Source organism: Rhinatrema bivittatum, chromosome 5 (assembly GCF_901001135.1).
Source record: "Rhinatrema bivittatum chromosome 5, aRhiBiv1.1, whole genome shotgun sequence".
Lineage (NCBI taxonomy): Eukaryota > Metazoa > Chordata > Amphibia > Gymnophiona > Rhinatrematidae > Rhinatrema > Rhinatrema bivittatum.
The window spans coordinates 116,440,968-116,458,374 of NC_042619.1; the positions used below are offsets into that span (position 1 = coordinate 116,440,968).

The 17,407-nt window shown below is 44.4% G+C and overlaps 1 protein-coding gene across 1 annotated transcript in view; it reads right to left on the reverse strand.

The window, feature by feature from the left end:
* Positions 1-303: 303 nt before the first annotated feature.
* The window catches only part of THSD1 (thrombospondin type 1 domain containing 1), a 45,523-nt gene continuing 28,419 nt past the window's right edge, over positions 304-17,407 (reverse strand). Inside the window, exons 4-5 of the mRNA XM_029602779.1 lie at positions 6,053-6,211; positions 304-3,383 (exon numbers count right to left, since the gene is read on the reverse strand). Of these exons, the coding sequence (XP_029458639.1) occupies positions 2,014-3,383; positions 6,053-6,211 (1,529 nt within the window). The 3' untranslated portion in view covers positions 304-2,013. The remainder of the gene's footprint in view (positions 3,384-6,052; positions 6,212-17,407) is intronic.

Below are 17,407 nucleotides of genomic sequence, written 5' to 3' on the forward strand. Positions count from 1 at the left end.
CGACCCAACAGCTGCGGGCCAACTTCAAAATTTTTTTTTCTTTTTTTACTTTTTGAAACTTTCGGGACCTCCGACTTAATATCGCCATGATATTAAGTCGAAGGGTGCAAAGAAAAGCAGTTTTTACTGCTTTTCTGTGCACTTTCCCGGTGCCCGAAGAAATTAGCCTAATTTCTGAAAGCAAAATGTGCGGCTTGGCTGCACATTTTGTTTTCTGAATCGCGCGGGAATACCTAATAGGGCCATCAACATGCATTTGCATGTTGCGGGTGCTATTAGGTTCGGGGGGTTGGATGCATGTTTTCAGCCCCTTACTGAATAAGGGGTAATGCTAGCGCATCGAAAACGTGCGTCCAATGGTGGGTTAACAGTGTGCTGCGTCGGAGCGCACTGAACTGTATCGGCCCGAGTGTTAGCGCTCTGGGCAGCCACCTGGTTTGCCTAATGGAAGCACCAGTCCTGCAGGCTGGATGCACCACGTTGATCTTTTATCTGCCATCATTTACTATTGCTGCTACATAAACGCTGAAAGACGCTCATGGAAACTGGAATTATTTCCAGCACCACACTCCTTTCCCTTTCCTATTGCCTCCCTGAGTCTGAAATGTATTCCATTCACTTTTCAAACACATTTAATCAATTGTGTTTTGACGATCAAAGGGGCCCTCCTCGCCTTTTTCTAATTCCTCTGCAGGAAGAGGAAAGGGAGGACGGGCCTGGCGGTTTAACTCTCATTTCCCATGGAAAACGACAACACAGACGGAGCAGGCTGCAGCAAGCCCAGAGATTGATTGTTTTCTTTAAAGGGCTGTTAATGGTGCGAGATGCGACAAAAAATATGGATTTAAAAAAAACAAAAACCTGGCAAATAAATTAAAATCTCTAAAGTATAGGAAAACCAATGCAAAAAGTGCAGCGGGAGTTTAATTAGATTAAATGTCAAAGTTTTGCCATCAGTAGCCTTGCCAGGAAATCGTTTCTCTATTCTAGGTCATCTGCGACAGGGCACAGTAGCGGGTGGGAGGGATAACGAGTAAACAGGCCAGCCCGGTGATTCCCAAACCTGTCCTGGGGGAGCCCCAGCCCGTCGGGTTTTCAGGACATCCACAATGAATATGCATGAGATACATTTGCATGCAATGAAGGCACCGCATTTGAATCTTTCACATGCATGAAAACCCGAGGGGCTAGAGGCTCGAGCAGATGAGGTTCTCCTAATGCCCAACTTCAGCCACTGGAGTTTAGGGTTACTAACTAGGCCAGGTTAGAGGTCACACACAGGGTCACATCTGGTTTCGCTTGTTTGCCCTGTAAAAAGCAGCGCTGACATTCTCTTTAAGCGCTGGTCCAAGCCTGATTTGGCCCGACACTCCCTGGACCCTCGAGGAGAGGAGTTCATTTGGTTCAGCGGCAGGATTTGTGTGAACAGCCTTGTATCGATGTTATAAGCTCAGTTTCTGAAAATCACCAACTGAAAAAAAAAGTAAAGTGCAGCTGACAGGTGACCCCTTGCACAAGTCTGGTAATAAGATCTGTTCTCTGTCTCTCCTCCCTACCTTTGCCCACCATAATTTTTTAATTCATTTGCTTCCTGAGTATTAACATCTCCCTCCTTCTGTCTGTTCTCCCCTTCACCTCTGGCCCTGAAAAACCCCCCAAAACAAAACAGGAAAAAAGCGATTCCTTTTTCTCCTTAAGGAAATGAATTTCCTGGGAAACCAAAACCCAGTAGATTCCCTCTCTTTGTAGTCCGTAAGCTCATGTGAAATGACCAACAAAAATACCTTGATCAGGGAAATTAGGACCACCACCTCACCCAGGTCCACCCAAACAGGCCGGCTCAGGCCTGGCTTTTGTCCCATTGCATGCAGGGAAATGTAGTCCTGATTTTCTTAGGGCAATCAGAGCTTCAAATGGGGCAAAACCAGGACTGGTTCGGCCAGTTTGGGTTGCCATGGGGGAAATGGCACCCCTAGGAGAAATGTGCACTATACATTAATACAATCAAGACTCTCAGATCACCAGTTTCTCAGCACTTAATGTACTTGTTTCATCTTCTTCATTCGATCCAAAATATCCGGGCAGGTCAATCATTCTCTGCTCTGCTTCCGTGAGTCCAAACGAAGTGTTGTCGTAAAAGGCGCATTCAGCATCCCAGGGGAAGCTTTGGCATCTCTCTCTCCGGTACTGGGTTGGGCTAAGGGTGCCGCGGCTGCTTCTCTGGTGATGATCTCTGGAGGTACAGGCAGGCTCTCTGACTTTCCTCCAGGAATTTCTGTAAGCTGGGGAAAGGCCCCTCCTGTTCCTGCTGGGCTCTGCTTTGTCACCTCTTGCCGCAGGTTGCCGATCATGAATCAGATCAGGCTTGCTGGCTGCAGGCCTTGTCTGATGGTGCCTTGGGCAGCAACTCAACGTGGCACTGGTCAAGACAGTATCTTTGGAAAGTTCTGGCTTGTTGTCATCCGTTCCTCTGGCTTTGGACCTGAATCTCTGATCCACTGAACGATCCAGCGTTCTAGCCCTAGAAGTATAGGCCGGAAGCTGCCTTGGCAAATGGGTCGACAGGCTGCGCTCCCTGAAGGGCTTGGCCTGTTTGTTCTCATGAAAGCTGGCAGTTCTCCTAAAGTTGTGGTTTGTCTGATAATCCCCTCTGCTATCCTGGTAGTTCAGATGAGTCAGTCTAGCCAGTTTCTGACTGGGGCTCAGTGCAGTTGTGGGATGAAACAGCGTAAAATCCGGTCTTTCGACCTGGAATTTTGGATGAAGAGTGGTCTGGTCTGAAAACGGAGACTTGATTCTAAACATGTTGGTGGTCACCTCCTCTTGGTTGTCTGCCACTACGGGTGGAACCAGGCTGGTATCAACAGCTGTGTCGGTCAGAGGATTCTGTGATACATGGTACACTTTTGTCTCTTCGGTCAGACCTCTCTTTTTCATTTCTTTCAGTTGCTGCTGTGCAAGGCGGTAGCTAAAAATGGGGGGAATTATTTTCTGAGCATTCGCAGAGTCGCTGGCAGGTGCATCGGGTCCTTGGGGCTGCTCCTCAGCAGGTTGCAGACTCCGTTTGTAGGTGAGAGGTAGGCCAACAGCCTCTCCTGCATCTGGTGGCACAGCATCGCCACCGCTGTCAGAAAAGCTCTCCCGCGGGTACAGGTGGCAGATATTTTCCTCGTCGGAGTTCTTGCGGAAGCTGGGCGTAGGGACAGGGTTATGTCGCACTGAGCTGCTACACTTCTGGGCCTTACAGAGCTTTCTCCACATGCTGATGAGGACAGTGGCTAGAATGATGGCCAAGCACAGGGAAATGCCAGTAACTGTGACCAGGTTACCAGTCTTCTGGTTCTCTGAGGGCTGTGGGGAAGGCTTGCTGGATGGCATTACGGCTGTAACAAAAGAGGAACAAGGCAGTCAGTTTATTTCACTTCTGTAGCCTTCCTAGGGCTTTAGTCAATAAAGATTTTGTCTAAAGGCTCAAGTACTGTGGTTGCCACATTAGTCCACTTGACTGCACAGAAATAAAGGTCAACAAACAAAAAACCTTTTCACTGGACTTTCTTAATTCCTAAAAGCTAGTGAAGAAATGCATTAAGTAAGCCCAAGAAAAGGTATCACCTTGTTTTTTGTTCGTTTGTTGACCTTATTTCTGTGCAATCCAGAGGCTCAGATTGGAGAAAAATCCTTTTTGAATAAAGTCTTTAATATGAATTAAAACGTTATCATTACCCAAGCTAAGATCTTACATAGGGTCTGCTGTCAGTGGGGAAACATGGACCTTTATATCGTACGATTCTTAAGATATCCATTAGGTGGCATTTCCCATTGACAGGACTATTCTTCCCAGACCAGGTCACAATACTGTGCATGCAGAAATGTTCATCAGAGTTATCAACTTGACTTATGGCATTGATGTTTTGTTTAAAATTGTGCATTTGTAGTTAAAAATTGCTATATTTATACAGCAAACCAAAATTGTAAACCCTATGGATTCTAGCTTGAATTGGAGGTATCCAAAGGCCAGATGAACTTGGACGTAAGAAATTAAAGCACCAATGGAATATTATGCATGGACACCACATGAGAGCTGTAAGTAAATGACAAAATATGTTGATATGACTTTTAAAATGGAAACATTTTATTGTGCCAACTTATTTCTAAAAATCCTCTGAGTCAGGGAACCAGTTGACGTACCACCATCTCTGAAAATATTAAGCAGACATAAAAGAAATATCTACTACCCGCAGTCTAGGATTGCATCAATGCAATAAGTGGAAAGATCTGTTTACACTCACCCTTCAAAACACAGGGAGAAATCAGAGACCGTTCCACCAATTCTGGAACTCTGGGCTGAAATTATGCCACAAAAATAACTTACCGCTCATCATCACCTGCCAAAACTCCACAATGATGGTTTTGTTCTTTAATATTTAAAAATTCTATAGGGAATTCCTTTTCTTCTTTCCACCGAGTGGGTAAACACACTCATGACTCTTGAGTACATAGGATGACTTCATAAATCCAATCCAATTCAATCCAATATACTACCATTTTATGGACCAATATGTTGTTATTGGATTGGAGGGGGCTTTTGAAACCACCCCTGTGTGCTCACAGGTCATGAATGTGTTCAACTACCTTTCCTGTCCCCCCCAAAAATCTAAATGAATATTGCGCAAAACTAAAAACAGAATTTTAAAAAGGAGGGTTTCACAAAGATTGACTGAAATATTTTGCTGATGATGATCAGTTCTAGCAGAGAAAGACATGATTTCGCAAAGATACCCTATGGGGCAGTGTCAGACTTGGATCCAAGTCAACCCTCACATGCACTGCAGTGCTAGACCTAGTTTTACCCATCATCATCTATGAACTACGTTCACCGTTGGTTACTATCTTAGGGGGCCAATTCACTCTCAGCAGTTTCAGCCTCCAGGAGGTGAAGAGAGGCTGAACATGAGGTTTCCCAACTATTTACTGTTGCAACAAGGGGATATTTGGCCATTATGAGTGTTTTCAAATGCTCCAAAAGTTACTTGGAAGGGTCTGGATTGAGATAGGAGGAGCAGGCAGGAGGTGGAGCCTGAGTGCGCTCTATATCACCAGGCTCTGGCTCCACCTCCACTCCCACTCACAGATAGCAATTTACCCAACTAGACAGCTGACTTTAATCTGCAAGACTCTCCAAATATATTTACTCCTGTTCAGAGAAGTGGATAAGACCCATTGTAGTTCCAATTTTTTCAGGAAAGTTAGACTATAGACGTTCATGGATGCAATCGGGGAAAAATCAGATCTAACTCAGCCTGCCATAGTTGACCAAGGTCAGGTGGCAAATCCAAGGAATCTGTATCAGCTGCTTTCTGAAATAACCCTAGAAAGGACTGTAAGTTTCTCTTCCAGCCCCATGGAAGCAGAGGTCTCCAGGAACATGCTCAGCGCCAATGAAAGTACATGAGCCTGTTTCTAATACGATGTAAGTAAATGTAGCTCATCTTTATCTTCCCTATTGGACTTAGATAGGCAGAGTAAAAGCATCTCCTGATAACCCTCAAACAGGAAATAAGTCATGCTCGCCATTTCCAGGTATAAGCAGATTTTTTAAGAGGGTCCAAAAACATATCTCTCTCCTTCTAGGAGTGAATCCAGAGGTAGGCAGGTCTCAAGATTTTCCTCAGATAAGAATGCTACAGAATCATAATGGCAACTTGTTATATATATATATATACATATATATATTACATATATCCCCAACATACAGAGGGGAGCTCTATGCTTGGATGCTAACATAGGAGCTGTGGACATGTGGTTAAAGTTTAAATTGGGCCCCAAACCAAGGCTGTTGTAAGGGATGGGCAAAATGGGTGACCACCAGGGGCACCAAGCCAAGGGGGTGCCATGCCACTTTGAGTCACTCTCTGTGAATTTGTAAGCACAGAAACATGAATGTGAAGGAGGGTACAGAGAGCCACCCTTGCTCGGAGTACCATTTTGTCTCGTGATGTCCCTGTCCCAGATATTCACTTTACAGTATGCATTTCTGAGCATGATTACATACTAGAGCAATCCACAAGTGAACAGGATGAGATCTCCCTCTGTGCGCCTACACAGCCAGGTTTTGCTGGAGAGGAGGAGAGGCATTTTCTGTGTCGCTCCCTGGTGCCATCACCACACTTCACACTGCAAGGACTCCAGGACTGCCACAGGCTCCAAGTTTCTGGAGAGGAGGAAGAAAAATCCCATTGTGTTTTGGCAGCAGCAGCCTCCATATACCAAATACAAATCATATACATACACACATATATACTGTGCAGCAGTTTAAGAATCCTCTGTGCTAGGCCTGAAGGATTCTACAGCTATCCATTACGGACTGGGGACAACTACATATTTCTTTATGGTATAGATTCATCCCCAGCAGTTCTGACCTTCAGGAGGCAAACGGCAGCCAAACATCTGGTTTTCCCCCACTATCTACTGTCTTAAAGGGGGATGTTCAGACACTGTTCTGTGTCTTTACAAACACCAATTGAGTTAATAGGAAAGGTCCATAAAAAGATATTCGGAGCTCACAGGAGCCAGAACCTGCCCATACGCTCTGCTATCAGGCTCTGCTTCCATTGTCCATCAAGATATACAGCTTTTATTCACTTCCTTTAATATATGTACTCAAGCACAGAGCAATAGTAAGACCATCCAGACTTCCTTTGGCCCACAGAGCCCTCACGTTTCCCAGTGGAAGTCAGAGGCGGTTCTATAATGAGGCAGGGTGAGGCGGCCATTTCGGGTGGAAAACATTTTGAGGCGGCAAAAATAGCCCTTCAAAATGCTCCATCCACGGCCACCTCGCTCTGCCTTGAGGCTCATCAAGGCGCAGCTCTACCGACAAGCCCGCAGGGTCCTCAGTCCCTGCGGGAAACAAGAAAGAAAGAGCAGCCGCGTGGCAAGCCAGGCAGGAAGATCATTGGGTTTGTGTTGGTTGCTGCAGTCCCGTGCCTGTGGAGCCACTACGATCGACACCAGGCCTCTCAACATCTTCTATCTCAGAGTGGGAGCATCCCTGGAGGCTCTGCACTCACTCTGCCGGTTTTGGTTTTGTTTGTTTGTTTCACTAGCCCAGCAGTGATGACAGCAGTACCAGCAGCGGCGGCTTCATGCGCCTGTTGCTGTTGGCGCTGCTCTGCTCAGGCACCTCTTTCCCACCATTGCCGCATTTCTGGCTCCTTCCCTCACGTGCTTCTGCCGGCAGACAACAGGAGGGAGTGAGCAGGCTAACACTGCTCTCTCCCCCATTTCATCGGGACCTTCTATCCCGCCCCTTCTCAAACCAAGGGGGAAAATGAAGCAGAAGCAGCAACAGGCAGCCCGTCCAAATCCTAATCTTGAGGCCCTGCCTGGGTCCCCCTGACAACCAATGCAAGTAAAAACTAATTTTTTATTTTTATTTATCGAGAGGGAAGAAGAGAGAGAGAGAGAGAAAGCATCCGAGTCAATGAATGTGTGTTTTTGACTGAGAGTGAGTGTGTGTGTGTCAGTAAGTGCTGTGAGAATGCATGAGTCAATAAGCGTGTGTGAGCATGACAGCACGTGAGTGTCAGTGAACAAGTGAGTGTGTATATGAGGATGAGAGAGAGCATGAGTCAGTATGTGAATATGAGAGAGAGAGCATGTGTGTGTATGGGCGTGAGAGTATGTGTGTGAGCAGTGAGTGTATGTGTGTGAATAAGTCAGTGAGTCAGCATGTGTGAGTGTCAGGTACCATTTGTGAGAGCGCATATGAGAGAGTGTGTATAAGAATGAACATATGTGTTAGAGTGTCTGTATATGAAAGAGAGAAAAATGTTTGTGCAGGTCATCACCTCTGACTAATTCACAACAATCCCAGGGTGACTGGAAACAACAGTTCCTAGGTAAAGAGAGCAGGATAATTTTTTTAAATCCTTTATTCTTTTTAATTATTGGATGGTATTTTATGTGTCTGCTGTTTTAAAATATTTATAGGTATTAGGGAAATTTTCAATTTTTGATTGTTGGATGCCCTATTCATCAGCTGTTGTGAAATATTCTTTTTATTACTATGGTTTTAGTATTATAATTTATATTTTATGTTTTTATTGTTCTACGTTTTATAAGGAATTGGTGACGTTTTTCTTTTTCCATTGTTGTACTCTTTGTCTGGCTTTGTTGCGGTTTCCAGTTCAGTTTTGTCTGCGTGTTTCTAATTATAGTTTATGACCTCCCTATTCTGTATTTGGTGAGGATCTGTCTATGTTCTGCATGTGTGACTGAGGTGAAGTATTCTGCTAGCGTGTACCGTCTGTGTAGGGAGCTATATATTTATAAATGATCTAGAAAGGGGAACGACGTGTGAGGTGATCAAATTTGCAGATGACACAAAATTATTCAGGGTAGTTAAATCACAAGCGGATTGTGATAAATTGCAGGCGACCTTGCGAGACTGGATGACTGAGTGTCCAAATGGCAGATAAATTTAATGTGGACAAGTGTAAGGTAATGCATATAGGAAAAAATAACTCATGTTGTAATTAAACAATTTTGGGTTTCATGTTAGGAGTTACCACTCAGGAAACAGATGAAGGTGACATCGTGGATAATATATTGAAATCGTTAGCTCAGTGTGCTGCAGCAGTCAAAAAAGCAAACAGAATATTAGGAAGGGAGTGGTTAATAAAACAGAAAATGTCATAATGCCTCTGTATCGCACCATTATAAGACCACACCTTGAGTACTGTGTTCAGTTCTGGTTACGGCATCTCAAAAAAGATATAATTGCACTGGAGAAGGTACAGATAAGGGTGAGCAAAATGATAAAGGGGATGGAACAGCTCCCCTATGAGGAAAGGCTAAAGAAGTTAGGGCTGTTCAGCTTGGAGAAGCAATGGCTAAGGAGTGATATAATGGAGGTCTACAAAATCATGAGAGGACTAGAACAGGTAAATATGAATCGGTTGTTTACTCTTTCATTTAATACAAGGACTAGGGGGCATTCTGCAAAGTTAGCATGTAGCATAATTAAAATAAATCAAAGAAAATTTGTTTTCATTCAACGCACAATTAAGCTCTGGAATTCGTTGCCAGAGGAAGTGATTGAGGCAGTTAGCATAGCTGGATTTAAAAAAAGGTTTGGATAAGCTCCTGGAGGAGAAGTCCATAAACTATTAGCCAAGTTGACTTAGAGGTAGATTTTAAAAGGAACGCGCGGGCGCCCACCTGCATGCGGTTCCCGGTGCGCGCACAAGGACGTGATGATTTGATAACACGTGCGCGCTGACACGTGCATGTTATAAAGTACGATACCTGCGTGCACATGGGTGCCCGGTTTTGTATCGGCACGTGCACATGTGTGCGGGTCGCAACACGCGCTCGCAGCAGGGGGGGAATTTTTTAAAGGATGCGCGGTGCCGCGAGCAGGCCTTTGCCCAGTTCCCTCCCAGTCCGCTCCTTAATTGGAGCGGACTGGGAGTGAACTTTCCTATCCCCCTATCTACCCTTCCTCCCTTTTTCCCTCTCCACTCCGTACCCCTAAACCCTACCTATCAACCCTATTTTTTTGTTTAACAACTTACCTGCTCTAAGGAGTAGAAATAAGTTGTGTGCGCCGGCTGGCTGCCGGCACATACTTTCCCGGGAGAGCACAAAATGGTGTTGTCCCGGCCGTCTCCCAGCCCGCCCCTGTCCAGATCCTGCCCGCCCCTGCCCTGTCCAGATCCTGCCCGCCCCTTTTCTAAACCCTGGCTCTTCCACTCATATCAGCAGATACGCATGTGGCCGGGCCGTTTAGAAAATGTGCTCAGCCCAGCCATGCGTGTATCTCCCGGATTTGTGCGCGCGGGGTTTTTAAAATTAGCCCATTTGGGAATAGCGACTGCTAATTACCAGCATTAGTAGCATGGGATCTATTTAACATTTGGGTACTTGACAGGTACTTGTATCCTGGATTGGCCACTGCTGGACTCGATGGACCCTCGGTCTGACCCAGTATGGCAACTTCTTATGTTCTTATGTTCCTGGCTTGTTCTGCTTTCCGAATAGGAGGTGTATTGGTGTTTTAGGCCCTGATGTAATATTTGCAAGTGTTGCTTTTCAAGGGTAGGATTGATACTGTTTGAGCTCTGGTAGTTAGTGCTATTTTGGTATGGGAGGTTTACTGTATTGTAATTTGCAATTCAGTTTATTCATAGCTTTCTGAGAGCCAAGCTCATACTTAACGCACTTTACAGTAGGTCTAATACCAAATGGGTTGCAAGTATCTTGCTTTTTTGCGGGATTTTTCTCGGAATACCTCTAGTACTCTTATCTGCCACTCCTCTGGGAGCCCTCACCCTCTCATCCTCCCTTCCCCAGCATTTCATATCACCAAGAGGGCTAGACTCCAAGTGGGATAACCCCCTCCCCCGGCTCTCTCTGTGATTTGACCTGTACCACGCCTTGGAAGGGGAGCAGATTTTTTTTCTCGCCTCAGGCATCAGATTGCCTTGAGCCGCCCCTGGTGGAAAGAAAAATGTATTTTTAATTTAAATCCCTCCCATGGAAAAATCAAGGGAGTTTGCCTGTGCCACTCTCTTTTTGTTGCATCCGATTCTGTGGGAATGGGATTGGGGAAAAAAAAAAGACATTTGTTAGCTGTTTCTCACCTCTTTAAAAGAGATGATACCGTGATGGCTGCAGGGCCTACCTACTGCAGGAGCATCTCAACACCCTACTCTCCCCCACCACTCATACCTCTTTATAACAATCACTCTCCCAAGCATACACTTTCAGGATCTACCTCAATGCTGCTTTTTTTTTATTTTGTGGCACATTTTCAAGTTTGCTCAGTCTTCGTAGCACACCAGACCAAACTTTGAATGATTCTCACCCGCCTCTCCCCCCTTTCCGCTGGCAGGAGAGCTTCAATCTGCTGGCTTCTATCTGACATCTGAACATGTGGAACCAGCCTATTACAGGGCCCTACAATTCAAACATCAGATCGAAGCTGGCAGAGGACAAGCAGTGTGGTTCTCTCAGTGGGAAGGAGGGATGAAGGGTATAATTACTAGAGTTCTGGTAGGATGAATCTTGGGAACTTATCCCCTGTAGTGCTTGTAGTCCAGTGGACTGTCCCCATAGAAAATTGTCTTAATCTACTCTCAAATGATACCTAAAAGCATAGGGTCGGATTTTCAAAGGGTTACACGCGCCGGGCCTATTTTCAAAAGGCCCGGCGACACACGTAAAGCCCCGGGACGCGTGTAAGTCCCGGGGCTTTACTAAAGGGGGTGGTCCGGGGCAGGGTAGGGAAGTCCGGGGGTAGGGCGGGGGTGGGGTCAGAGGCTCCCAGCACAGCGACCAGTTGCCGCTGTGCCGGGGATCGCGCGCCGGCAGACGCAACTTACTTCAGCCCCAGGGCTAAAGTACTTTTGCAAATAAAAGAAAGAAAAAGGAAAAGGTAGGGGGGAAAGGGGGGAACGGGCAGGGGATGTAGGGGAAGGGAAGGAAAGGTGGGGGTGGGGGGGTAGGGAACGGGGGTAGGCAGCGCGGGCTTGGCGCATGCAAGGTGCACAATTGTGCACCGCCTTGCACATGCCAACCCCTCATTTTATAACATGCACACGCATGTTATAAGATCAGGTGTACATGTGTGCATGCCGAGTAGCGCGCACACATGTACGCCCGCGCGTACATTTGAAAATCTACCCCATAGTCTTTAAATTCTGTTACCAAAAAATATTTATGAGCCCAATACGAAAGCCTCCCTGCTGCTGGTGGTAGGTCTTGCCTACAAGAGAATTAATCATAGACTAGAAAAAGTCAACGTTAGCCAACAAAATCCATCTATGCCCAACATGTAAATTCCATGTGGTAGACATGTCCAGGTCAGGGACTTTGAACTGTGTCCTAGGATATTTCATACTGATGAGTTATTAATATTATCTATATGGCAATGTTTCCAGTCTTTGGGGTTTCTTTTCTGGCTCAGTGTGTCTTTTTTTTTAACTCATTCACTGTTCTTCTCTATGTTGCTTTTTTTGTTTTTCTTCTCTCTCTCTCTAGTGTCTTCTTTCCTTCTCCTCTGCCTCTTTCCTTCAGAGTGGATATTTTAATACTTTCTCTTCCTTCAATCTTTGGGCTTTTCTCTGTACTAGGTTATAGAGAAAAAAAATCCCACGCATGACACCATATGTGGGACCAGAGCAGTGATCCCTCGGGCCTGGAGGCACAAACGTAGTCTGACTCCAACCTATTGAAAGCACTTCTATCTTTGACCTAGATTTATCAAAACGCGGTAACTATTGTATGCAATAGCAAAAGGGGAGTGGTTTATGCAAATATTCATTTTATTGCAATTTGCACTAATTACCTATGTGAAGAGCTAAATTAGTGCAACTTAGAGAGAGAGAGAGAGAAAGCGAGCCTGGCCATAATGTCATCTCCCTAGATAGGTATTTGTATCTCTATGGGAGGCCCCCCTAGTAACTCGAGGTGAGGATTAGGTATCAGTGTAGGGGGTTAGGGGCCCCTTTGACATTCAATGTGAGATGTACGAACAGAACAGTGCTCTCTTGTGAACATTTGATGAACCTCGGAGTGAGGAAACTCACCCAAAGATGAGATTTGTACAATGTTCTCTCCACCTAGCTTGATCTGTTCACAAGAGAGCACTGTTCTGTTCGTACATCTCACATTGAATTTCAAAGTGGCCCCTAACCCCCTACACTGATACCTAAACCTCACCTCGCGTTACTAAGGGGGCCTACCATAGAGATACAAATACCTATCTAGGGAGATGATATTATGGCCAGTCTCTCTCTCTCTCACTCTCACTCTCAGTTGGATGCTCTGGGAGCTTCAATTCAACTAAATAGGCTATCTTCCATATTTGCATCACACCATACAATATGGTGCTGTCACATGCAAAAAAGCCTTAGCACATTTTGATAAATGACCCCCTTTATTTGGTAATTACTGCAAACAAACATTAGTAGACTGTCTTATCTTCAGAATAGTGTACTCTCATTATTCACAGACTCTTCCAGCTTCACTCAGTACTCACAGCTTCGTTGCAGTTCAATATTTGGACAGCATTATCCTATAGGAGCTGCCTTCCTCCTGGAGACCTAGACCTGGTCTATTCTCACTTGGATCCCAGTTCTTATTCCTCCACTGCTGGGCCCCGCTCACAGAGCTCTCTCTCTTTCAAGGGGAATTAAGGTGGACCAGGCATCTAGCCTGGTTCTGCAGAGGTTTAAGGGGGAAAATAGGGGAACTCCATCACAAACACTTTTCAGAAAATTATTTGAGGTTTACTTCACTTTCAATCCTATGTGTGTTCATTTTATGTGGTCCTGCTCCTGGGCCCTTCCACAGTGAACACCGAAGAGAAATATTTGTTAAGCTTTTTCCTTGTCAGCTTCTACATATTCCTCCCCTTCATTTCCAAGTCTCACAATACCATTTTTCTACTTCTTTCTGCCACTAACATATCTAAAAACAGTCTTGTCCCCCCATTTTACTGAATTTGCTATTTTTTCCTCCATTTGCATCTTTGCATTCCTGACTACTTTCCCAGCTTCTCTTAGCTTTTCCAGATAATGTTTTCTGTCTTCCTCTTTCTGCTTGTGAACACTAATCTTTTTTCCTTAGCTTTTCAGCTACTTTTTTAGAAAACTATAGAAGCCTCTTTTAACTCTTACCTGTATTTACTTTCCTAACAAAAAGGTTCATTGCCCTTAAAATATTTCCTTTTATTTTTGCCCACTGCTCTTCTACTTCCCCATCCAGCTAACAACTTCTTAAAGTACTCCCCCATTTTAGCAAATGTTATAAATATCAGAACTAGAGAATATCACTTCTGTGTCCATATGTTTGTGATCTTTAGTTCCAAATACTCTTTTCAATTTTTGCTGTTTTATAAATGCTTGCAAAACTTTCAAAATGAAGAGCAATGTGTCAAACGTTCAAACGTTCATGGAAACTTTCTTAAAAATGTAAGAAAAGATCACACTTCCTAAACAAATGCTTCAACTGGTTAGACAAAGTCTTCCAACAGTACATTTCAGCTGGCCTGGAACTGGAACACAGATAAACTCCAAAGAATGCCCCAGCGGTATGCTTCAACCAATGAGGCATAACAGCAAGGAAGAAATGATCAGAATTTACCATCTGCATCAGGAGAAATGAGTGAATGAGGGTCCAAAATTTCCCATATGAACTTCAGTGGCAACAAGCCTGCAATCATACTTTAAACATTCCTTAGAGTTTGACTGTAGGCTTCTTGCCACTGAAGTTGTATGGGATATTTTGGACGCTCATTTCATTAGTTTCCCTAACCCATGTTGCAGATGGAGGCATACTGTTGATTTCTTCCTCGTGTTACTCTTCTTGGATTAAAGCATACCGCTGGGGCTTTCTTGGGAGTTCAACTGTGCTGCCGCAGCTGAAGTGCACTGAAATTGGAAGACTTTCTCTCACCAGCTGAAGCATTTGTTTGGGAATGATGATCTTTACTTGCATTTTTAAGACTTTAAAAAAAATTGTACATAAATCTTTGACACTTTATTTTGAAAGTTTTACATGTGTTGTCGGAGGTAGCAGGGTGCGTATGAGGACAGACCCCCTACCTCTACTATGGCAAGACTGCTGGAGATGCAGGATAAGTGATACAGCGATGGAACCCTTGTGTGGCAGATGAGGCTCCAGTGACCCATGGCCCCTAGCCTTGTTGGCCTATTATGGGACAGAAGAAAATAAGAAGCTCTATCCAAGTCGGGCCAGTGGTTCATGGAGCCCAGCATCCTTTCTCTCTGACTGTGGCCAGTCCAAATCACTTGGAAGTACCTTCTGGATCCAAACTGGGCAATCCATTCCCTGCTGCCCACTCCCGGAAATAAGAGATGGTGATCCCTGAGTCTACCTGGATAATAATTGTTGGACCTGACCTTCAGAAACTCATCCAAATATTGTTTAAACCCAGCTCAAGTACTAACCTTGACCACATTCTCTGGCAACAAATTCCAGAGCTTAATTGTACATTCAGCAAAAAAAAATGCTTTCTTAAATTTGTTTTAAATCTAATACCAGTTAGCTTCATGGAGTCCCCAGTACTCCTAAAACTATTTAAAAGAGTAAACAGCCATTCCCTATTATCTTGTTATACGTTACTGATGATTTTCTACACCTCTATTATATTCCATCTCAAACAACACATCTCTAACCTGAAGAGCCCAAACCTGGTAAGCCTGTCTTCCAGTCCCTTTATCAGTTTTATTGCCCTTCTTCTATACCTTTTCCATTTCTCCTATATCTTTTTCGAGATGGAGCAAAGCAAGGTGTGGTTGTATTATGATATTCACATTTTTATTTTCTGTTCCTTTCTGAGTAATTGCAAACATTCTCTTTGCTTTTTTTGCCCACTGCTACAGCGTAGAGGATTTCAATGTATTGTCTACAGTGACTACAAGGTCCTGTGGAACCCAGACTTGTATATATATATATATATATATATATATCTAGGAAGGGTAATTTTATAACATCCCACAGAACTTTTGCATTGCCAAAGTGCTTAAGTTGTGTCAGTTTTCAAAGCAAACTTATGCACATAAGTTCATGTTGAAAATTTTCTCATCAAATAATTTTCACACACTAACACGTGCAAAGTTACTCCTGCTTTTTGCAGCATGTAACTTGTGCAGGCTAATTTATGAGCATACTTTTTAAAAATCAAAAGTTTGCATGTAAACTCCAAGTCCTATTGTTTGTGTGCATGAAATCAGGTTTTGCACATGCTTTTATGTGCACAAACAATTTTATAAGGAGCCATTTATGCACATAAGCCCATATTTTATACATGTAAATAGCTTTGAAAATGACCCCTATGTGGAGGGATCACCAACCATGTTCCCATCCACAAATGTTATACAAGGAGCTTTGGGTGAGGGACTCCTCAGGATGTATCCTTGTTTGGAGCATTATGGGGAAAAAAAATAGAAAAGATTATGTTCTGACACTACTCCTAAGTGACCACTGGATGGCATTTGGGGTGCTCAGGAGCTGTGTTATGTTGCATTGTATTGAGATGTGTTTTAATTGGACTGTTCATTAAAGGTTTCAGTGAGGGTGCCACTTAATTACAGTTGGAAGCGATGATTGGTGGGGAGTGGCCTAGGAGGGTATGAATCCTAGGTCAATCTGGCCATGGCGTGGAGGAGGAGCGGGACCTCCAGCCTGAGGACCGATGGGCCCTGGGAACCTCTCCCCCCCCCCCTCCCTGATGAAGTGGGGCTCTGCAGGGACTTTTCCCCCTCAAGGGAAGAGGCCCAAGGCTGAGAGTTTGGAGACGAGGAGATCCCTCCACCTGAGGAAATGGCCAGTATCTCGGAGAACGGAGTTGTTCCAAAAAGAAGAGCGCCCCAGGAAGGACCGGAGCGTGGAGGAAGCCAGGGAGGCCTGCACATTGCTGGAAGGGTGATGCAGAGATAACTGAGTAGGTGGGCATGCGGCAAAGGAGATGTAAGTAAGACTGAGGGTAGCGGAGTAAATTACCCCCAGGAATTAGGGATGTGAGCCCTATGTCCCTCCGTAGATTCCCAAATTGGAGTTTGATGTTTAAAAGAAAGCGGAATCTGACGAGTATGATTCACCTGCGCCTGGTGTGATTGGTAGGATTTAGATGTGGAAAAGACGTATGCCCTGCAAGGTGGGGAATTATTGGGTACTGGAGTTTTAAGGAATGTAAGCCTTTCATTTTGCTAAATATTGTTTGGAGAAATGGATGGGAGTAATGGATGGAAGAAAAAGCATCCTAAGGTGGGAAATGGTATTCCAAGACCTGGGATGCAACGTATTACTCCTGGTTTAAGATACGAACAAAGTTGCTGACTGGATATTCCAGAAAATAAAGCTGAGTGTTTGATTGGAACTGAGCAGAATGACTTGTGGAACCCCAAGGGAACCAGCACCTAGCTTTAAAGAGGGACAGGGGTGTTGGAGGGGAGGGTATTTTATGGCTTCCTGACCAATCTAAGTCAACACAGCCCTCACCACTGCCTCTTGCTGAGTCCACTTCATCACCTGCATGACCCTCCCCCCCTTTTTTTTTTTTTTACATGCTAAATAAATTAGAATGATGGCTAGGAAAAGGGTCAGATCCTCTCGTTATTTTATATGCATTTGAGTGGGGCTTACATATAGTTAGGATTATTTTTCTCTATATGCATCACTTTGCGCATGTTCACATAAAATTTCATCTGCTATTTAGATGCCTAGTTCTCCAGTCTGCTTGCATTTTAACTACTTTGAATAATTTTGTGTCATCTGCAAATCTGACCATTTCACTCGTTGCTCCCTTTTCCAGATCATTAATGAATATGTTAAGCTATACTGGTCCCAGCACTCATCCCCAGGGCACTCCACTATT